This window comes from Orycteropus afer, unplaced genomic scaffold (genome assembly GCF_000298275.1).
Source record: "Orycteropus afer afer isolate SDZICR_OR568_19922 unplaced genomic scaffold, OryAfe1.0 scaffold00490, whole genome shotgun sequence".
Lineage (NCBI taxonomy): Eukaryota > Metazoa > Chordata > Mammalia > Tubulidentata > Orycteropodidae > Orycteropus > Orycteropus afer.
The window spans coordinates 769,161-792,070 of NW_006922077.1; the positions used below are offsets into that span (position 1 = coordinate 769,161).

General features: G+C 45.7%; 3 protein-coding genes across 3 annotated transcripts in view; 2 read left to right on the plus strand and 1 right to left on the minus strand.

Annotated features, from left to right (window-relative positions):
* The window catches only part of DGKA (diacylglycerol kinase alpha), a 20,832-nt gene extending 12,885 nt beyond the window's left edge, over nucleotides 1–7,947 (plus strand). The window contains exons 18-24 of the mRNA XM_042782861.1: nucleotides 5,790–5,950; nucleotides 6,185–6,249; nucleotides 6,487–6,577; nucleotides 6,910–7,105; nucleotides 7,221–7,341; nucleotides 7,534–7,594; nucleotides 7,861–7,947. Coding sequence (XP_042638795.1) covers nucleotides 5,790–5,950; nucleotides 6,185–6,249; nucleotides 6,487–6,577; nucleotides 6,910–7,105; nucleotides 7,221–7,341; nucleotides 7,534–7,594; nucleotides 7,861–7,947 — 782 coding nt within the window. The remainder of the gene's footprint in view (nucleotides 1–5,789; nucleotides 5,951–6,184; nucleotides 6,250–6,486; nucleotides 6,578–6,909; nucleotides 7,106–7,220; nucleotides 7,342–7,533; nucleotides 7,595–7,860) is intronic.
* A 469-nt stretch (nucleotides 7,948–8,416) lies between these two features.
* On the minus strand, nucleotides 8,417–16,317 carry PMEL (premelanosome protein). The gene is made up of 11 exons (XM_007955091.1): nucleotides 16,242–16,317; nucleotides 13,324–13,434; nucleotides 13,021–13,167; nucleotides 12,225–12,359; nucleotides 11,672–11,833; nucleotides 10,774–11,454; nucleotides 9,945–10,061; nucleotides 9,623–9,707; nucleotides 9,341–9,546; nucleotides 9,150–9,237; nucleotides 8,417–8,558 (listed from the first exon to the last, which is right to left on the minus strand). Exons 1-11 carry the CDS (start codon nucleotides 16,315–16,317, stop codon nucleotides 8,417–8,419), a joined length of 1,950 nt encoding a protein of 649 aa, XP_007953282.1.
* Nucleotides 16,318–17,321: 1,004 nt separating this feature from the next.
* On the plus strand, nucleotides 17,322–21,865 carry CDK2 (cyclin dependent kinase 2). Its single transcript, XM_007955094.2, has 7 exons — nucleotides 17,322–17,437; nucleotides 18,115–18,192; nucleotides 18,296–18,416; nucleotides 19,246–19,416; nucleotides 19,894–19,995; nucleotides 21,310–21,513; nucleotides 21,761–21,865. The coding sequence occupies exons 1-7, from the start codon at nucleotides 17,322–17,324 to the stop codon at nucleotides 21,863–21,865; spliced, it is 897 nt and encodes a 298-aa protein (XP_007953285.1).
* Nucleotides 21,866–22,910: the final 1,045 nt, after the last annotated feature.

The window sequence follows — 22,910 nt, forward strand, 5'->3', positions numbered from 1 at the left end:
GGTTGGTCTGGTTTTAACAAATTCCCTTAGTTTCTGCTTATCTGGAAATCTCCTAATTTCACCATCATATTTTAGGGACAATTTTGCCAGGTATAAAATTCTTGGTTGAAAATTTTTCTCTTTCAGGGTTTTATATGTACCATCCCATTGCCTTTTTGCTTGCATAATTTCTACTGCGAAATCAGAGTTTATTCTTACTGGCTGTCCTTTGTAAGTAACTTTTTGTTTTTCCCATGTTGCTTTCAGGATTCTTTCTTTGTCTTTGGTTTTGATGAGTTTGATGATGATATGTCTTGGTGATTTTCTCTTGGGATCTATCCTGTTTGGCATTTGTTGGATTTCCTGAATGGATATATTGTCATCTTTCATCACATCAGGGAAGTTCTCCTCCAACAGATCTTGGACAATTTTCTCAGTAGTTTTATTATTCTCTTCCTGTTCTGGAATTCCAGTGACACGTAGGTTATTCCTTTTGCTGGTATCTCACGTGAACCTTAGGCTTTCTTCATTTTGTTTTGATTTTTTTTCTGATTGATCCCTTTCAAAAGATGTATTCAGGTGTTTGTCTTCAATCTCATTGATTCTGTCTTCCATTGCATCAGTTCTACTCCTTTGCCCTTTCAATGTGTTGTCTATTTTTGACAATTTAGTATTAATCTTCTGGATTTCTATCTGTAGATTTAGAATCATTTGTAATTTTTCATTATTTTGTCATTTTGTTCTTGTATTTTCTTCCAAAATTCTTCTAGGTTTTTTTCTGTGTTTCTTTTGGTCTATTTCTCAATCCTTTGAAGATACCTAAATATCATTCTTTGGAAATCCTTATCAGAGAGTTCCAATGCTGCTCCTTCCTCAGGGATGTGTTCTGGGTCTGTATCCTGCTCCCTTGTTTGTACCACTTTATCTTGCTTCTTTGTGTGGACTGTGATGGTCTTTTGTCTCTGAGACATTGTGGTGTTGTATTTAGATCTCTGTTAACTGTTTGTGAAGAGCAGCCAAGGGTGAGTCAGGCTCTTCTTGGTCCTTGTTTGTCATTGGTCCAATGGTGGAGATGGAAATGGTGGCTCTCACTCAGTAAGTGAAGCTGCAGAAGGTGTGGGGGTAGTTGTGTCATATGGGGACTGTTTCTGTCTTCCACTCTGTTAGACAAAAGTAATAATTAGATAACTATCAAAAAAGTAAAAGCACATGGACAAAAAATACACCATGTAATCATACAGAAACAGTAACCAAAAATAGAAAAAAGGGTAAAAGAAGAAATGAAAAAAGAGAAAATCTGTAGTATCTGGGGAGAGGGCAATAAGAGAAAAATGGTAGTGAAGGAGAATAATGAAGAAAAAAATGGGAAAAATGCAAAAAGAAAAACAAGGAACAGGGTTAACCATAAGAAAGAAAAAAAACTTGCAACCAGGAACAGGGAAAAGAAAAAAAGCTGAAAATTAGAACCTGGGAGGTGAAGAATAAAGAATAATAGTAAAAAGGACTAAAGTAATAATAGTAGTAGTAGTTTTAAAACAGACTAAAATAAAGTAAAAAAAAGAAAAAAAAAAAAATCAGGGCAACTCACCCAGGCTCTGTTCTAGCACACAGACTGGGATGTAATTCCTGTTGGCCCAGAAAGTGGGTGGGAGTGAGGGATGGCCACACCTCCATTCACCAAGAGGGTATGGGGTATAAGAGTAACAAGGGGAATGTCGCACCTTTCCATACATCCAGGTCCAGCATGTCCTTGGGGTTCCCGGAAAGTGGAGCCTGTTCTTAAGTCCCTGGATTCTGGCAGAATGCTGTTGCTTTAAATATCCAAAATGGTCAAGCCACTTGTAAACATTCAAAATGGCTGCACTCAAACAAACAAAAGTCCACACCTCAGCCCACTGTCCTCTTTGCTGCTTTCTCTTTTATTCCTCAGCCACCAGAGCAGTCCTCTGTGCAGTTCCTCGCTGGCAGTGCTGATTTTTAGGTTAATTCTTAGGTCCTACCACCACTCAGCAATATCCAAGCTGTCTGTCCAAATATATAAGAGAGCTAAAAAGAGGCAAAGTTATGATAATTTCTTGGGCACAGCCAGTCACTCTAAGGGAATGAGTCATTGGACCTGGGGCTTGGGACCACGGTCACAGGGGACATGAAGCTCAACTGGCATAACATACTACACAAAAACGTATTCTACATCTTTTTTGGTGAGTAGTGACTGGGGTCTTGCTTGTAAACAGCCATCTAGATGCAAAATGAGTCTCTCCTTGTCCAGAGCAAAGAAGTGAAGAAAACCAAAGACGAAAGGAAACAGTCAAAGGGACTAGTAAACCATGCGCTCCTCAGCCTATATGATCGCAGGATCGCTGCCAGACTGCAGCTCCGTATGTCTCCTTTTTTGGTGTTTTCATGCAAATTCTTCTTTAGGTGGAGTTTAGTCCACTTCTATATCCTTCCCTTCAAGGCTCAAGGGTTCAGTATTATCTTCTGTATCTGTGTTAATTGGTTCCCCTTTTCTTTGTTGAAGAGGGTCTGTGCAGTCTTTCTGCCTATTCTGACATCTTACTGGAACTCCCACGATATCCTATTTTGATCCCTTTCTGAGTGGTTGACAATGGTAGCTGGGCACCACCTAGTCCTTCTGTTCTTATGGTTATATAGACTGAGGTTTGCATGGTCCACTTGTCCCTTGGACTGTTTCCATGTGTCTTTGGTTTTCTTTATTCTTCTTTGCTCTGGACAAGGAGAGACCCATTGTTGCATCTAGATGGTCGTTGCAGACTTTGTGTATGTGTGTGTGTGTGAGTGTGTGATATTTGGGTGAAAGTTTACAGAGCAAATTCCTTTTCTATACAGCAGTTCATACACATTTTGTTTCATGACATTGACTGAAATCCCCCACAATGTAACAGCTCTCTTCACACTTCCTCCCTGAAGTTACCTCTTCCTTGTGTCCTTCTTTCCTACACATTCCTGCCCCCTGAGCTACTTCCCTGTGCAAACACTTTCTTTCTAGTCCCACAATTCATCGCTCTAAGGTAGCCAGGCACCATATAGTTCTTCTGGTTTCATAGTCATATAGGCTGAGGATCACATGGTTTACTAGGTAAATCTACTTCCATAGTGATACTGCCTCGGAAACCCAAGGAGGGGTCGCCATGAGTCAGGTCCGATGTGACGGCACATAACAACAACAATACAGTATTTAGCCTTCTGTCACTTATTTCACTCAGCATAATGTCCTCCAAGTTCATCCATGTTATGTGGTGTTTTGCGGATTCTACATTATTCTCTAGTGTTGCATAGTATTCCGTTGTGTGTATGTAACATAGTTTGGTTATCCATTCTTCTGTTGATGGGCACTTAGTACATCAGTACATTTTTACTGCAAAATATTTGAAGGAGTAAAGTGCGTAAGTCTTCACATATTGGTTTCCTCTTCCTGTTCCCCATCAACTTCCATGTACTTCCCCAGAGATAACTACTATTGTTCTGGTTACCTAGTGACACTCTGACAAGAATACACCACAAATGGGATGGCCTTAACAAAAGGAGTTTATTCTCTTACAGTTCGGGAAGCTAGAAGTCCAAGTTCAAAGTGCCAGGCTCTCTAGGGGCTGGGTGAAAGCCCCTCGACCTTGGACTTCAGTTCTGCTTCTTGCTCCCAGCCCACTGAAGCTGTGTGTGTTATGTGCCGTCGAGTTGTCTCCGACTCCTAGTGACCCCTCCTTGTGTTACCGAGGCAGTATCACTATGGAAGTAGATTGCCCAACCTTTCTTCTGAGGAGTGGCTGGTGGGTTTGAACCACCAACCTTCTGGTTAGTAGTCAAGTGCCTTAGGCACTGTGCCACCAGAGCTCCCCCACTGAAGCTAGAGGCATCTCTTCTCTCAAGCAGCTACTGGCTGCTGACGCTAACAAGCCCAAGGTCAACAAATAAAATGGCACAGTCCTAATGTTACCAAACCATACAGCAGGCCATTAATTCAAGGTCATTGAAAGTCCCCAGGTTGGCAGAGTATGGCAGGCTGCTGAACAACAACACGGCTACACGTAGGGTTCAAGCATGCCATAAGCTAGAGACTATCCCCAAGGCTTCTCCTTATATACAGGAAGCAGACCACATCCCAAAGGCAGCTACTCAGGTGCTTGTGGTAGATCCCACCATGGAGTTGATTGCCAGTCTCACCATGGGGAATAACAACCACCAACTGCCCAGCCACTCAACCAGGCCCAGCCAAGTTGACATACAAATTTAACTACCACAACAATTTCTACTCGCTTTTCTGTTTTCACATGCACATTCATACACATACACACATACATATATGTATATAGCTTTTTTAAAAAACAAATAGGATCATATGACACAGATTGTTGTGGGACTTGTTTTTCCATTGAATAATATAGGTTGGTTATTTTTCCACATTAGTACATGTAGACTTCACTCTGTATTCAACAGCTGCACAGCATTTCATAGTATGAACTTACCAGAATTTATATAACCATTCCCCTACTTAATGATCATTTAGATGGTTTCTAATTTCTTGCTATTACAAAAAGTGCCTCAGCAAACATTCTTACACACCCATCCCTGTGCACATGTGTTAACTATCAAAGAAATTCCCTAAAATGAAAATGTTGGGTTAAATGATGTTTTGATAAAATTTAGTAACATTTTGATAAAAATTGAATTGTCTTCCAAAAGTGAGTTACTGGTTTATGCTCCAACTAACAGCATATAAGAGTGCCACTTTATTCATAACCTCATTAACACTTGGTTTTCTTAATCTCGTTATGTTTTGTCCAACTGATAGACAACAAAATTAACTGTTTTAATTACAGTTCTTTTAATTATTAGTAATAGTGAGAATCCCTCACATGCTTATTGGCCATTTGTATTTCTTCTGCGATTGACTTATTTGTAGTATTTGCCCATTTTTCTATTAACTTTTAAATGCAATGTTTTATAAGCATATTTTCAATGTTAGGGAAGTTAGTCTGTTGTATGTGTTCCTTTTTTTTTTTCCCAGTTTGTATTTTGTCTTTTTATTTTTTTTTTAAGGTAGTGTTTATTTAACCATACAGAAGTTTTCATTTTACTATAATTGTGTTCATCAGTCTTCTCTCTTTTGGGTCCTAGTTTTGTATTTTGCTTTAGAAAGGTCTTTTTTTTACTCAAAGATTATAAAAACAGTCACTCATGTTTTGTCTTGTTTTTTTCTAGTACAAATTCTGTTTCTTTTTTTTACATTTAAATTCTTTGACCCATCTTGAATTTATTTTGGTATAAGGAGTAAATCCTATCTATACCCAGCACCATTTCTTGAATGATCTTTTTCCCCATGTATTTGAAATGTTATCATATACTAAATTCTCATGTATACTTGAGTCTCTTTTTGAGTACTTTTCTTTACCGTTGATCTTTCTGTTCCAGTTGCTGTGACAATATCACAATAGTTAGATACTACAGCTTTATACTGTGTTCTGTCTGTTGTGTTGTGGAGAGAGTCAGAGAGAGATTATCCCCATTCATTACTTATCTTTTTCAGCATTTTCCTGGGTATTCTCTCCAATCTTCCAGACAGACTTCGGTGTCATTTTTAGATGTGCATACACATTGGGAGCACTCACCCTCTGTGACAGTGTGGAGAGAAGGGTCCACAAGGGGCTGACCTTAAGATTGGCCCATGGGAACCATGACTGAGTGCCCTTCTCTATCACTGTCAAGACTTGGGAGTTTCTGCAGAACCAGAGCAGAGCATCCCTGGGGATTTATGGCAGTCAGAGCTAACCTGTCTTCTCCTCCAATCCTAGGATATGAGGGACAGAATTTGGGAAAGATCCTCAAGGATTTAGAGATGAGTAAGGTGGTACATATGGATCGATGGTCTGTGGAAGTGATACCCCAACAAACTGAAGAAAAGAGTGACCCAGTCCCCTTTCAAATCATCAATAACTACTTCTCCATCGGTGTGGTCAGTGGAATGGAACATGGTGGGGGAGAGCGGGGGCTAAGTAGGCAGATGCTGGAGGAGGGCAGAAAGGGAAAGCAGAGGCTAAGGTAGCTGTGACACAGGGAAAACAGGGTGCGGGTACAGTGTGAGGTGTAAGAAAAGGACTTAGGACATGCTTCTCACAGACTGGGGAGTTAGAGAGTCTGGTGCTGAGAGAAGGCAGGCCTCTGATCCTATATGCCCTGAACTCCCCAGGATGCCTCCATTGCTCACCGATTCCACATCATGCGAGAGAAATATCCTGAGAAGTTCAATAGCAGGTGAGGAAAAGGGGAGAAGGGTATGGGAATACACAGTGGCAGGAACCAAGTGGTGGCCAAGTTTGACTCAGAATGCTTAGATGGGCAGTGAGCTCTCTACCTCCAACCAAAGTTACCCTTGTTCTCCTTGCAATTGGCATTGGGAGGTTGATGCCCTTCCCTGTCACTTAGCCCACCCCTTCTGGTACTGTGTAACCTGTCTCCTCCCTACTGGGCCATGTGGTGGGGCTGACACAGAATGAAGAACAAATTATGGTACTTGGAATTTGCCACATCTGAATCCATCTTCTCAACCTGCAAAAAGCTGGAGGAGTCTTTGACAGTTGAGGTATGTGTGATAGACCTAACCCACATCCTTTTTAGATTCTTATATCTAAGCTTTCCCTGTGTCTGGCACTCTTGTGGACTTCCCATATTATTTTATTTTCTTCCCATATTCTTGAACTTATACTTCTTTGACCTTTTCTCAATTCTCTAACCTTGATTTTCCAAGTCTACAAGATACTCCAGTACATATTTCCCTCTACCCCTTACAAACCTCCAAATCCTGGCCTTTCCAGTTTGTTATCTGGTCTTGGAAAGAGGGGTCATATCCATGATTATGCCTTGAGGTGAGGACCTGTGGCCTCTCCAACTGGGACTGTTTCCCCATCCTCTCAGATCTGTGGGAAACCCCTGGACCTGAGCAACCTATCCCTAGAAGGCATCGCAGTGCTGAACATCCCTAGCATGCACGGTGGCTCCAACCTCTGGGGTGATACCAAGAGGCCCCATGGAGATAGCCAGATCAACCAGGCCCTTGGTGCTACAGCTAAAGTCATCACTGATCCTGATATCCTAAAAACTTGTGTACCAGGTAAGGGGAGAAGCCTTGAGAACTGAGTGGGGCTGAGGGGGAGGCAGGACTGCCTTTGAGGACACCCTGGACACCTGACTTCTATAAAGCCTCTTTTCCTACTTCCCATCCCCAGACTTAAGTGACAAGAGGCTGGAAGTGGTAGGGCTGGAGGGTGCAATTGAGATGGGCCAGATCTATACCAAGCTCAAGAGTGCTGGACGTCGGCTGGCCAAGTGCTCTGAGATCACCTTCCAGTAAGGCAGATTCTGGGCGAGGGGCAGAGGGAGAGGGTAGGGTGAGGGTAGAAGGATTATGGGAATGGTAGGGAAAGCCATACTAGATGTTCCTCAGTAACAAAGGGTCGGTCCCAAAGCCAACCTAAGAAGCAGAGTTTTGGCATTTGGTTGGTAAGGAAATCTCCACCAATCTGCCTTATCCTCCCATAGCACCACAAAAACCCTCCCCATGCAAATTGATGGGGAACCTTGGATGCAGTCACCCTGTACAGTGAGTATTGCCTCTGCCTGCCAAAAACGTAACCCTCAGGCTCCATGGACCCTAACTCTCCTCCATTTAAAAGTTTCTAACTTTCTTGTGACCTGAGTTTCCCTGTGCATCATTCATCCCAAACCCTGACTTCTCAGCCCCCAACCATCCTACCTTGGCCTCTCCACAACACCAGTGACCCACTCCAAACCCCACAGATTTTCCCAAAAATCTCTGCTCTTGCAGCCCCAGCATCCTGCTTCTGAATGTGATCTCTTCCCTTTCAGATCAAGATTACCCACAAGAACCAGATGCCCATGCTCATGGGTCCACCACCCCGCTCTTCTAGCAATTTCTTTGGCTTTTTGTGCTGAGGAGGACAGCCTCAGCCTCTAAGCCAGCCTTGAACCCACCTCCCCATCCTCTGTCTCCATCCCACAGGCTCTGTACATTGCTGCCACACACCCCTGCCAGCTCAGGGGAGTGTTCCTTCACCTTCACAGTATTTATTCTCCTGTACCACCTCCACTAATTACCATACATACATGTATACACATGTGCACGCACACACACACACACACACCACAAACTCATACATTGAAAGTGCCTCATCTGAATAAAATGACTTTTTTTCCACTGGGATATCTGTTGATAAGTGGTATACCTCCTTCCTTCATACCTCTACTCCATTTAAATGACATATATTTTCCTAAGAAGCAAGAAAAAAACAGCATCAAGCTCTGAGTATTTAATTCAGGTAATAGTAGTCTCCCAGAAGAGACTGGAGAAAAAAACAGAAGTTGCTGCCAACCTCAAGGAAATGATGGGATCACATGAAAGTGCTCAAACCTGCTGCCCACTGAGGAGAGGGCTGCTCTCGCCAATGGGGCAAGAGCGGAAGACTCGGGGCAGACGCAGCCAGTGGATGGTGCCATGTGGCAGCTGGGGAAGGGACAGAGCTGAGCCCTGCTTTGCAAGTCTTCGTCTGATATTGGGAGAAAAATAGGCAAACTGGTTAGCAGTGGGCAAGGGCAGCCAGTCTCTGTGCTTCTGCAAAGAAGGGGATACACCCTCATCCTATGTCTACTTGGCCTTGATCTCCACTCCCTCCCCTTCTCACTCTCAGGGTCATCCTCTCTTTCTGTGATAGCCTCTATCTGTCCTCCCTCATCCTATAAGCTTCTATCCTTTGAGGACCTTGGACAACCCAAACCTAGGGATCTGCCTTTCTTATAACTCGAGAACCTTAGTCTACCCAACTTTTCCCACTCTTAATAATAAAAATTGGCATCAATATCATCATTTATTGTACTCTGGCTTCAGAGTCAAGTGCTTTACCCATATTGTCTCTAATCCTCACAACAGCTCTGCACAACAGGTATTCTCCTATTTTTCAGAGGAAGAAAGGCTCAGAGAAGTTACACTACTTGCCCAATGTCCCACAGTCCTATCTAATTTTCAAGCCTGGGCTCCTTCCTGGATATCATGCTTCCTCAAAGTCTGTGGTAGTACTAAGGAATTGAGGAAGAATGAGTGGTGAGAATAAGGGGTCTGATCTGGATGGTGGGGACCTCACCTATATATAAGAGATGTAAGCACCACAGCCATCAACATCAGCAAAATGCCCATAAACAAGGGAAACTGCCCAAGGCCTGCTTCTTGACCTGTGTGCAAAATTGTATGCATGGCTTCAATCAGTATCTGCTCCCTGCAAGCTGGCCCCTGCCCACTCTCCTTCTTCATCCTAGCTCTTGTCCAAGGACCTACCAGGCATGACAAGCTGGGTGCTGACCATTGCCAGGCTGTTGGCATCAGCCAAAGACACATTGAGGCAGTAGATCCCTGAGCCTCCCTTCAGAACCTGATGCAGAACCAGCTGGCAGACTGGGCTGGGTGGCACAGGCTGGCACAGCCTCTGGGCAGGGGGCTGGCACCCTGGTGATGAGATGTCCATACAGGCTTCCTTGGGCAGCCTGGGAGAAGTGTCACATTAGGGGGTCTGGGAAGGGACACTGGGCACCAAAGAGCAGGGCAACCCATGATACTTACCCGCCTTGGCAGGACACAGTCAGCTCAAATGCATCCCCCTCACTGGATGGCACAGCCTGCAGGATCTCGGCACTCTCAATGCCCTCTGCAGAGTTGCAAGATTGAAAGGGTGGGACTCCTCACCAGTCCTCTCCAAAGGCCCGTAGACAGGAAAGTCCTGTCTAAGCTCCCCCAGTCACATCCTAATGCCTTTAAATGAGGATTTTGGCATCTGAGTACTCTTCCTGTCCAGGTGAGTAACTTCTACCAAGGCATGCCACCACAGGCCAGCCCTCAGCAGCACATACCTCCTCCCTTAGCCCACAATGTAGGCAAGACTCACGGACAATGTCCAGGGTGAGAGAAAAGGAGCCATATCGATACAGAACGCAATCCAGGGGGACTTGTCGCTTCACCAGGGTTAAGGTGGCTGTGCCTTCCAGCAGGGGGCTCACAGAGCCTGGTAGGAGTGGAGGAAGGAGGCAAGGTCAAGAGACAGGCAAATTGCCTGGAGGCAGAATTCAAGCAGGCATTTTTCCCAGGTGGAGCCAGAGATGCTGGATGTAGGAGTCACTGACGTGGAAATCTCATTTTATAGATGAGAAAATGGGGCCAGAATGAAAATTACTGCCCCAGAGCCACACAGTGATAGAACTGGAATTTTAAAAATCCCCCAAAATGTTTGTCATACCCCACCCACACTGGGCCAGGTCCTGTGCTAGACACATGTTAACACACTTCAGCATTACTATCTCATCTTCCCTCTTAGTGTTCCTACCACAACTCCAGGCTAGCTGACTTAGGGATGGGAATCCAGGCGTGGGAAAAGAAAGGAACAAGGTGTCAAAATCTGGGAGAGATTTCTGCGTATTTATACTTGAACAGAAGATGAAAGAGAAATGATCACAATCTATTTCTTGGCCTTCCCAATATCCGTTAAGAGTAGAGAAGAAACAAGTTCTCTCCCTATGGCCTAGGGGAACAACCTGGATTTCTGAACTCCAGATCTATTCCATGTCATTTAGAGGGACTTGAGGGTTTCAGAGCCAGTGAGGGCTCCGAGGGAAACCCAGTGCTAAGCAGGACTGGGTAACATCTGGGCTTTGTTATAAGACTTTCATCTCTTTAGAGTAGTGACAAGTACCCCACTTCAATGACTCTCCTTCCCTTACCTGTAACACCTTCTGTAGGCATGAATGGGCTGGCATCTGGACTCTCAGACTCAGGGCTGGCTACCTCTCCAGCTGTGGTCTCCACCAACCCTCTGGTTGTTACATGTGCAGGTGTGGTTTCAGAGGGCTCTGCATTTGACACCTCTGTAGGTGTGGTGCCTGTGATCTCTTCAGTTGGCATCTCTACAAGTGTAGTACCTATGGCCCCTGAAGTTGGCACCTGCCCAGGTGTACCAATGACCTCTGTGGTTAGCATTTGCCCAGCTGTGGTTCCAGAGAGCTCTGTAGTTGGTACCTGACTAGGTATAGTACCAATGACCTCTGTGGTTGGCATTTGCCCAGCTGTGGTACCAAGGACCTCTGTAGTTGGCATGTGCCCATCTGTGGTGCCTGGAACTGGGGAGGAGCCACAGGAGGTGAGAGGAATGGCAGCCTGCAGTACCACCTGGGCAGTGGCTGGGCCAGCTTCCAGGTACGTGTGAGTGACCATAAGTGCCCGAGAGATCAGTGTTCCACTATTGTCTCCAAAGTCCCAGGTGTAGGAGAGGTCAGCCCCAGTCAAATAGCCACTGGGGTCATGGAGTTGGAGGGCAAAGGTCAGAGGTTGATTCCTCAGGAACTGATTGTTGCCTCCATCCAAGGCCTGCAGCTGGGATACACTCACGGAGAAGGGTACCTGATCTGGAATGGGAGCCAGAAAAGGTGAGAACCAGGCCTGGGCATCAGCTTCTTTCACAGCCACACCCTCCAACCCCAAGCAGACTGGCTGGCCCCTTGCTGGCTCCAAGCCCCACTAGCTTCCTCTGCCCAGGTCTTCCTGGTTCTGCCCCTTTAAAGTTGTATGGCATTTTCCTTTTCCAACCCCCAAGATTGGACTTGACTCTTCCTAAGCACTTACCAGTGATGGTGAAGGATGAGTGGGAGTGGGCGAGGGGCACATAGCTCCGGGACCCCCGGCGGTGATAAACAGTCACTTCCATGGTATATGTGCCCAGCACTGCCCTGCCTGTGCCAATGCTCAGCCCAGAAACTGGGCCCCCCAGAACTTGCCAGTATTGGCCTGAGGTTTTTGGAAGAAAAGCAGGGATATGAAAATGTTACTGGTCAGAGGAGAGTGAAGGGCAGAATTAGAGAAGGGACACTGGAGAAGGGAAGTCAGGAAGTGGTGGAGGATAGTTACCTCAGAGGATATTTGGGAGGCTTTGATGTGGGAGACAGGGAAGAGTCTTAATGAGGGGTTCCACTGGGTGGTACTACAACTGGGGAAGGATTCCCAGAAAGAACTATGGAGAGTTGGAGTGATAGGCACTAGAGAAGAGAAAGGAGCCGGGGAGAAACTGAAGATTAGGGGAAATCACAGGGGTTAACGGGTGAGGTAACAACTGAAGGAGGCCAAGTAGGAAGAGGTGACTCCCAGCATGGATAACAGTCCAGAGAAGGGAGTCCCTCACCCCAGGTCTTCCAGACATAAACAAAGCTTCTTCTCTGAGACCAAGGGCCAGATGGGCAGGGTGTACCATCGGGGAAGATGCAGGCATCATCGGGATCCTGGGGATACACTGGCTGTCCTTTCCATACCTGGCTGCCTGAGAGAGAGATAGAGAGTCACCCTCAAACAATGGCGTTCCTTTCTATATACTAAAACTCCTAAAATGGCTCTCGGGGTTCAGAGAGGGGCTATGAGGTATATTCCCTAGCTAGAAAGTACCTTCCCAATGATATAACCCATTTGAGGTGGGAGTGGGAGTGAGTGGAAATTATAATGGAAGATTCATTATTTATATACTTGCATAGGAAAAAAATTTTGAAGACTGCATATCAAAATGCTTAGAGGGGTTTCCTTTAGCTAGCTAAAAATAACACACCAGCTAACATTTGTTGAGTTTTTACTATAGGCAAGGACAAACATTATGCCAAGTACTTTATATATTACCACATTTTAATTGCATTCTACAGGTAAGGAAATAGAGGCACAAAATGATTAACTAGCCCAGGATCACATACTAGTACAAGCTTAAATCTAGATCTGTCCAACTTCTATGTTCAGTGAATTCTGCTATCTCCAGGACTCTGACTTTTTCTTTTTGGTTTATCTGTGCTTCCTAGTTTTACTACAGTGCATATGTATTATACCTATGATCTGTTTAAAAAAAAAAAGAGGAGGACAGAGACATACCCTGAGCTCACTTGGGGATTCCAGGGAGTGTGAGCCCTAGAAATGAGGCTCTGAAATACAGACACACTCACCATTAACAGTGGTATTGTTGGCCCAGATGACCCGCCCATCCAGCAGCACCCTTTGGCTTGCAGGGAAGTCCAGGGCAATAGAAAAGGAGGCATTTGCCCCTACCAGGGTGGGTCCATCATTACCGACCTTCAGGGACACCTGGCCACCTGGATAGGGAAGCTGTGTTAGCTAGGGCTCTCAGTTCCCCCTCCCATATACCATTCCCTTTTCTATCTTCCCAAACTGTATTCAATCCAGTTTTTCTTGCTCCTCTTCCCATCCCATTCCTGCAATGCCCTCCCCTTGAAATGCCAAATTCCTACCTCTCCAGCAGTCAGACCCCTGGCCTTCTGTCCACTCTGGATATAGGTGCTTGTTCCAGGCTTTGGTTCTGAGCCGCCTTGAGACACCAGGCCAGTCCTGGTCTTTGAGTCCTAAAAAGAGTGTACCATGAGGGCCACCAGTTCCTCACTCAGCCCCCTCTCAGAGGATAACAGTCTATCCCATGTTACTGCACACATTCTCACATTCAAACATACTTTAATTTATTGAATGCCTACCATGTAGCAGGCACTGTGTTAGGCAGAAAGTACTAAAGAAAGAAATGACTAAGACTTGAGGCTGCAGCATTAATGAGGGAGGCCCTGAAGGAATTCAAGGTGAGGACAGGAAATAGACACGTAGATAAATAACTATATAATTCAACTCACACACTGCCATGGAGTCAGTTCTGACTCAGTGACCCTATAGGACAGGGTAGAACAGCTCCACATGGTTTGAGGCTGTCAGTCTTCATGGAAGCAGACTGCCACATCTCTCTCCCGCAGAGCAACTGGTAGGTTTAAACCACACCCAAGCACTTAGCCACTGCACCAACAGGGCACCTTAACTATGTGACTCAAACCCACTGCCACTGAGTTATTTCCAACTCACAGAGACCCCCATTGGGTTTCCAAGGCTGTAAATCTTTACAGAAGTAGATTGCCTCATCTTTCTCCCAGGGAGCAGCTGGTGCATTTGAACCACCTACATTTTGGTTAGCAGCAGCCCAATGCCTTAACCACAGTACCAGCAGAGCTCCCTATGTAATTCAAGGCACTGTTTAATATGTGTCATTACAGACATGCATGAAGTAAAATGAAATGACAGACTAAACAGATTCATTTTACTCTGGCTGTTTGGGAAAGGCTTCAATGAGAAGTTAGCATTTGGCCTGTGGGATAAAGTATTCCAGCAGAAGGACCAGCATAACCAAATGCATGGAAGCACATGGCATGTTAAGGGAATAATAATGTGGTTGATGCACACAGTGAGAGATGAGGCTAGAAGACTGGTTAGGGGCATTAAGTGCCAAGCTAAGCAATTTAGCCTTTATCCTACAGGCAAGGTCACCTCAGAAGGCATTTTCTTTGTTTGTTTTTAATTGTTTTAATTAAAATATGATTCATTCATATGCCTTTAAAAACTCCCCCTTCAGAAAGTTTTTAATATTATCAGTTTTGTATTTTTAAAAGATCACTCTTGACAAGTAGTGAGGAGGATATATCAAAGGCAGGGGGATGTTAGGGGTGGAGACAGAGCAGACAGAAAATTATTGTCACTGAACCAAGAGAGAAGTCTGAGAAAAAGGATCTAATGACCTCCACATTCCTTCACCCAGATCCAACAACCAACATTTTGCTACGCTTGATTTATTTATTCTTTTTTGGTTGTTTGTGGGTTTTTCGTTTTTCTTTTTTTGTCAAGTATTTAAAAGCAAATCCCAGACATTTTGATATTTTACCTACGGATTCGATATGTATCTGTAAAATACGAATGTTTTCTTGCATAAGCATGATCCTAAACAAAACCAGTCCATATAAAATTGTCATGAATATTTAAAAAATGCTCTTTTTGTGATCAGGATTCCAAAAGAAAGCACAATGTTTTAAGAGCCTCAGGTGAGTGGGTATGAATAGAATGTTTCAAAAAGATACATTGGGGAACATAATAAAGGAAAAACACTTGAAATCTGCAGCATACATAAGGGAGGACAGATGAAAGAGAACCTAGAAATACGTGAACCCAGGGATCTAGAGAGAAAAATGGGGGCTAAAATATGATATATAAATTTCAGCTGGACAGAAACGATCCCAATCCATTTTCTCCTGTGTACTAGAAATGTAGTTGATTCTTCTGAGAGAGGATCTGAAATTATCACATTGAATATCCCACCACCAGAGTAAGAGAAGTTATGAGATGACCCATTCTTTCTCCATTCCCAACCCTCCCCCGTTAGTGTAGCACGGGACATTCCAGACCCTCTCACCCCCTCCAACCCCACCCCTTGCTCCTATCACGAGGCTTCAATCCCTGAGAGCCCTTTCATGTGATGCTCAGCTGAGACCCCCTCTGCTTGTCTCTCCCAGCCCCATAAGAAAAGGCTTGGGCTGTGTTCACTCACTCCCAACCCAAGGGAGAAAGGTGGTGTCACCCTAGCCTTCTTATCCAATACCACATTCTCTTATTCCCCACTTTAAATCTCTCACCTCAAGTGCCTAAGACTTTACCTAGAAGAGTCTCCCACCCATTTCACTCCTTTGGAGTTCCTGCTCCAGATCATTGCCCAGGGGGTCTCGACTAGGGACATAGAGACCCACTATCCTTTACTCCTCCAAGCAGATGGTGTTGTTTTCAAGCTCAATTCAAAGCTCCTGGTGGGGAAGGAGCTCAGGTGTCCACCTTCTTTCACTAAATCAAATGGGTGGAAGAAGCCTGAAGCATCGCTTGGGGCGCTGGCATATCCCATTAGAAAAAAAAAAAAAAAAAAAAAAATGCAGCTGCAGTCAAGTTGACCACATGTGTTATTGTAAGCAGCCCTGGCTGCTCAGTGGTTAAAGCATTGCGCTGCATACCAAAAGGTCAAACCCACCAGCCACTCTGCAGAAGGATGTGGCAGCCTGCTTCTATAGAGACTTACAGCCTTGGAAACTCTATGAGACAGTTCTGCTCTGTCCTTTAGGGTTGCTATGAGTGGAAATGCACTCAGGAATTTTTTCCCCCCTTGTTACAGAGCCGAAGCGCTCCAAAGGATTTTCTTGCCTGTAATCTTTACAGGAGCAGTTTACCAAACCTTTCTACTGTGGCATGGATTCAAACCACCAATCGTTAGGTTAGTAGCCAACTGCAAACCACACAAAACCAGAGTCAGTGTTCAACCTCAAATTTGCATCTGCCCACGTTGATACTCCCCCATACCCACCTTCTGTGGCCCCCACAACCAGCAGAGCACTCATCACAGCCACATGGAGAAGGCACCTTCCCAGCACTAGATACATCTTGTCCTTCCCTCCAGCAACCAAAGGTGGCAGGGGGCTTAGGCAAGCCCCTATATAAGAAAAGGGTGCTCATTTGCATAGCCCTTCCTCCCCTTAACCTGGGAGGGACCAGAGGCTGCACTAAGATGGTCTTGTCCCTGGACACTCCCTCCCTATCCTGCTACCCAATAACGGCTTCTCCTTTCACTAGGTCTCTCATCTTGACATTCTCCATCCCCCCCCCTCACTCCCAGAGCCAACTGAAAGGCAGCTGGCTACTACACAACACATGCCCAGCACACACAATTCATAGAGGAAAAGTGAATTAATCAGTTGTATGAGTTAAACCAGGAGCCTCTCAAAAGGACAGAAACAGAGACCGTGCATCCAAACACAGAGAAAGTCTCTAGGTAGGCTGAGAGGCAGAGGGCACGACTCCTCCCAGGCCCAGAAATTCCTTAGAACGTCGGTAAGATTTCCAGCTTCCTGATTTTCAAAGCAAGCTTCCTGGGGCAGGTGGAATTTATATCGACTTAGGTCGATATATAAACATTATCTCCAGGGGTAATTAAGGAATCTACAGACTCGGGACACAGGCAGAAAACTCGAGGCCATATCAGGTACTTGGAAAAAAACGACCAGCCACCACACCAAGATAGAAACCTAAAGTCTCTCCAAGCCAAACTTGCGAGGGGCGGGGTCATTTGTGGGAGGGGCTATGGACGCTCCGCTAGTCACGCCCGCTCTGACGTAGACCAATAGGAAGGGCTGAGGGCGGAGTCAGGGAAACGCGGGAAGGAGGGGCGGGGCCTACTGTGGCGGTCGGGAACTGCGGGAGACGGCAACATTGTTTTAAGTTGGACAAATTGACAAGAGCGAGAGATACACTGCGTTCTATCCCGACCTGGGGGCGAGGTGCCCGGCGGTGTCTCTTCCTCCTCAGTCCCCCAGACTCAGGGCCCGATTTCTTCAGGGTTCCCAGGCCCCCGCTCCAGGGCCGGGCTGACACGACTCTCTAGCGCTTCATGGAGAACTTCCAAAAGGTGGAAAAGATCGGAGAGGGCACGTACGGAGTTGTGTACAAAGCCAAAAACAAGGTGACGGGAGAAGTGGTGGCGCTTAAGAAAATCCGCTTGGACACGTGAGTGGCTTCTGTACCCGGTACTCCTAACTGGGGAGCTTACTTGAGTGCCCCCCTCCGAAGGCGGGCAGCCGTCCAGGGACCGGAAGGTAGTAGGAAGGGACTTCTTTGTAAGTGGGAAGGTGGGTTGGAGGACAGACTAGAGGGTTTCCCCGCGAAAAGCATAGTGTGCGTTAGAATCCACGGAAACTTCCTCCCCAAACTGAGTTGGGTGATGTCCCCAACTGTGCAATCAGAGTCAAGAAGAGGAAGGCCTCGGGGATGGGGTCCAGGACTCCGTGGAGTTGGTTTTCTGGGAACCAGTGAAGAGCACCTTTCTGAATGAAGAGCCCTCCTCTTCCTCAACCCCACCCTCATCTTGGAATTCTCTCCCTCTTTCAAAAGAATGGCAGTTGAACCTCACTGGCTCCTCTGGGTGCTACTACCCATCTTTTCTCTGTTACCTTCTTTCTGCTTCATCTTCACTAAGTGGCCTCCCTTAGATACCTCTGGAAAAGAGGAAATGACCTTAATGTGTCCAAAAGCTATTCTCTGCTCTACTCAGGAATTAAATTCCTACAGCACCATTTCTCTTTCCTCACTTTCCTCTGATTTCTTCTGGGGGAAAGGAATGACTGGGCTGGGGGAAAAGGAATATTTGTAACCAAATTCCCCTCTGCTCTCCCAACCCCTCCAAGTGAGACAGAGGGTGTACCCAGTACTGCGATACGAGAGATCTCTCTGCTTAAGGAACTTAACCACCCTAATATTGTCAAGTAAGTATATCTGGGAGGTGGTCTGATAGCAAAGGAGTATGAGTTCTGTCTGTGTCATCTTGGCATTTCTCTCTCACCTCCACTCTGGACCTCCCTTTCCTAGGCTGCTGGATGTCATCCACACAGAAAACAAACTCTACCTGGTTTTTGAGTTTCTGCACCAGGATCTCAAGAAATTCATGGATGCCTCTGCTCTCACTGGCATTCCTCTTCCCCTCATCAAGGTAACCTTTCTCATCATCTCCTTCCCAGGATGATCATATCTTTCTTGGGGGGACCAGAGGTAGTAGGCAATTCAGACTGAGTAATGATTTTTGATCTTGGCGGCCCTCCCAGTACTCATCACCCCCCACCCCACCCCCACCACTACACATAAACTCATGCACATACCTTTTGTGCTCTTTCTCTTTGTTATGCTTGTTAACTCTAGGGCTGGGCAGAAGAATCAAGAAGTTGAAACTCTAATGAGTCAATTTCACTAGAGTAGCACAGGTGGGAAGTCAGATGAAACTTGGGTAAATGAGATTTGAGGGCACTTTGTAGGTTCCTTCAAAAAAGCCTTTCCACCTGCTGCTTGGTGGAAGAAATAGCTAGTAAGTCTGTTTTCTATGTTAAGGCTGGATTCTTAACTCCTTGAGTGACTTTTAATCTATTAACAAATGTTTATTCAATGTATAGAGTTCATGAGTGGCACTAAATGTTAATAGTTTGACTACTAAGCAAAAATTTGGCTATTAGAATCCATCCAAGAGGTCCCTTGGAAGAAAGGCCTGGAAATATACTTGCAGAAGGTCACAGCCATTGCAGTGGCACCATGGAATAGGCCTGGTGATCTGCTTCCATAAAGGTTACAGCCAACCTTTGGAGCACTACCTTATAATAGATGGGGGTCTCTCCAAAGTCACAAACCAAAAATACAACAAAAACAAAATCAATTACAAAAACATGTAATTCTAGTCTAACATAGTAAGAGCTTTGGGGGACACAGAGCATACACTCATTTGCTCGGTATAATGGAGAAACGCAGTCCTGTGTCTCTTTCTCCCTCGTCAGAGCTATCTGTTCCAGCTGCTCCAGGGCCTAGCTTTCTGCCATTCTCATCGGGTTCTGCACCGAGACCTCAAACCACAGAATCTCCTTATCAATGCCGAGGGGGCAATTAAGCTAGCAGATTTTGGACTAGCTAGAGCCTTTGGAGTCCCTGTTCGTACTTACACCCATGAGGTGAGTCCCTCTATGCTTTTCTTCTCTGAGCTCTGCATAAGCGGTAACAAGGGATTTATAAAATTACTAAAAATATATGGCCAGCAATTTTTCTCTCTTGGTAGGTGGAAAGAAGCTCTGATACCCCCAAGAGATCTTAGAGTATGCACAGAATTCCCTTGAGGGGCTAATGGGTTTAGAAAGATGCCAAATGAGGATAGCTATATGGGACAATATTAAAATTTTGACTATTTGTTCCACATTTTCCAGAAAGGTCACACACGGAGGGTTCAGAAAATACAGTCCTTGGAGCCTGAATTAGGCTCAGTCTAGGCTAAGAAATCCTATGTAGTCACCTTACTTAGGGGAACCTGAGGGAGGAGAAGGATGGCAGAAGGCAGCTGCTTATAAAGAAGCTGAGAGTTTGAAGAGCAATGGGTCGTGGGAGTTTCCACGTTCTACAAACCACTCCTTTCCTTCCCCCTCTTGCCCCCGCAGGTTGTGACCCTGTGGTACCGTGCACCTGAAATCCTTCTGGGATGCAAATACTACTCCACAGCTGTGGATATTTGGAGCCTGGGCTGCATCTTTGCAGAGATGGTACGTAGACATGCCCGGGTTCTACCCAGCCCGCTCCTCCCCACATCCAGCAACAGAACTGACTGTTGTTTCAGACTCATGGCCCTTCTGTCCTCCTTGAGGATCTCTCTAGAGTAGAGCCAAGGAGGAGGGGGGTAGATAGGACTGTTGCCCCTTGATAACAACCACCATATTAGGATATCCCCAAGCAGCTTCACCATCCATTATGCATCTCTTACTCCCAAAATAAGCTAAATCATCTCTGTAGCTATTTTAGCTTCAGTCTGCATATATTAAGAGACTTGATGGTGCAGTGGTTAAGTGCTCAGCTGCTAGCTGAAAGGCTGGCAGTTTGAATCCACCATGGGGAAACGATGCAGTAGTCTGCTTCTGTAAAAATTTACAACCTTGGAAACCCTGTTGGGCAGTTCTACTCTGTCCTAGAGAGTCACTGTGAGTCAGAATCAACTTGACAGCAATGGGTTTTGGTTTTCTGCATAAATTTGGGAGAATGAGTTCCATTTTGTACCTTTTCCATTTGGCCTGTAGATTGTGTTGTAGGGTGCAGGAATGTGGTGAAGCTAATTGTAGTCACTTAACCACACCCTTAGCTCATGTGCTCCCTCAATCTCTGGCTTTTCAAATTGAAGAATCACTAAGGTCTGGCTTTATGTAGAGCACCCATTCCCTTTAATACAACTGTGAAGTGGGATGAGTTCTCAAAAATCAGCAATCTGTTTTATGGTCCTTTATCTGGGTTATAACTGGGGGCTTACCAGCCATTAGTCTCTATATATATGTATATATATATAGTACATTTCCCCTAGTGCATTACTTTACAGTTGCCCATATTCCTCTCTCAATTCATCAAAAAATATTTGTTAAGCACCTAGTGTGTACCCAGTACCATGCTAGGTGCTGTGGGGAACACAGAAGAAATGGAAGACACAGTCTCTGCCCGCTGTGCTCCTATCTAGAAGTGGCTGCATCACAAGGAGGGGGGATGACCGCAGTGTCTACCCCACACCCCGTGAGTGGCTTGGGAACCCTTTGCTGCGTGTCAGTAGCACCCCAGACATTCACCCCCTCCCAGCCCCATCCAGCCTTGGGGATATGCAAAACCATAGTTGGGGGAAGGAAGGAGGGGGCGAGAGGACAGATAAAGGGACTTCATTGTCTCAGGCACTGTGTGACTGACCCCATGAAAGGCCTTGGGTGGGGGGAGAGTCATGGGGCCCTGCTGACCTTCCACTGCCTGTGGGAACCTCCTTTGTATAGGGGGCAGTTTTGACTGATGTCAGTGTGGGTCTTGGCCTTTCCTCTCCCCATTCTCAGGTGACTCGCCGGGCCCTATTCCCTGGAGATTCTGAGATTGACCAACTCTTCCGGATCTTTCGAACTCTGGGGACCCCAGAGGAGACAGTTTGGCCAGGAGTTACTTCTATGCCTGATTATAAAGCGAGTTTCCCCAAGTGGGCCCGGCAAGATTTTACCAAAGTTGTACCTCCTCTGGATGAAGATGGACGAAGCTTGTTATCGGTGAGAATCTCCCCGACGACAGGGTTTTTCCATTGTGAAGGAAAGATGAGATCCTGGACTCTGGATTACAGCATTTTCTTAGTCCCTTTCAGTAGTCTGAGAGGGTTTGGATGTGGGAGGAGGGAAATGGGAACTTTGCCTTGGGTAAAACTAATCCTGGTTTTGTGATTTCTCTGAACACCTACTGCCCACCTAGTCCACTGTTATAGCAATTAAAGTCAGTTTATATCTCTCTCTCTCCCTCCAGCAAATGCTGCACTACGACCCCAACAAGCGCATTTCAGCAAAGGCAGCTCTGGCTCACCCATTCTTCCAGGATGTGACCAAGCCAGTACCACACCTTCGACTCTGATGCCCTTCCCCCTGCCCCCACCCTCAGTTCTACCCTCTCCTCCAGTGTGTGCCTGACCTGGCTTGGCTCTGGGCTATTTGGACTCACATGGGCCTTCTGATCTTGTCTGACTGCCTTAACACTTACCTTACCTACTTGGCCAGCCAGCTCTGGGGATACAGGGACTGGGGGGGAGAAGGATGGAAATGAAAAGGATTTTCAGTATTAGAGCACTTAAGGCGGCCTTTACAACCCTCTCCCCCTCCTCTTAGTCATTGCTGAGGAGAGCCAGTTTCTAAAAATAGACCAACCCCCCCCCACACACACACATTGGGTTTGCCATCCCAAGCCATTTCTGATGCCCCTTAATATCGAGGCCACTTGATAGCAGAGGGCAAAACAAAAACCAAGCAAAACAAAAACACAGGGGTCTGTTTTAAGGAATTAGGTTAAAAAAAAATAGTTTCAAGCAGTTTATGCCCTAGTTTTAGTGTTTCACCTTACCTAACAGGTAGGAGACTCAAGACTCCACTCTGGTGGGGCTGCAGTGGAAATGATTGTTCCCAGGCCCCTTGTCTGCCCCTCCTATGGTCAAGGGGAGTCTAGGGCTCTGGGACAGTGTTTATGCCGCATCCAGGCCCATTGTTTCACTGCAGTCTTAGGAAGCTGGTGAGAGATGTTTGAAGGTTTCACTTTGTTTTAGGATTCTTAGTTCTTTGGTTGCTAGGGATCCCTGCTCCGGTTTTCCTCTGAAAGCCACTCCTCCGCCCTCCAGGAATGGAAGTTAGGGTATAGGCGTCATTTTGAGAATGCTGACACTTTTTCAGGGCTGTGACTGAGCAGGGGCACTGGGAAAAATGTTTCTTTTAAAAAAGGATGAACAATTATATTTATATTTTAGGTTATAGTAGTTTTTAAAGCCAGTGGGGGTGGGGTGGGGAGATTTGTTGCCATGTGTTGAGGTTTTGTAATGCGAATGTTTAAAAGTTTGTTTTTCTTTTTATAATTTTGTCTCTTCCCCACCCCTTATCCTTGAGTGTTTTTGCTATTAACATTATTTGTAATT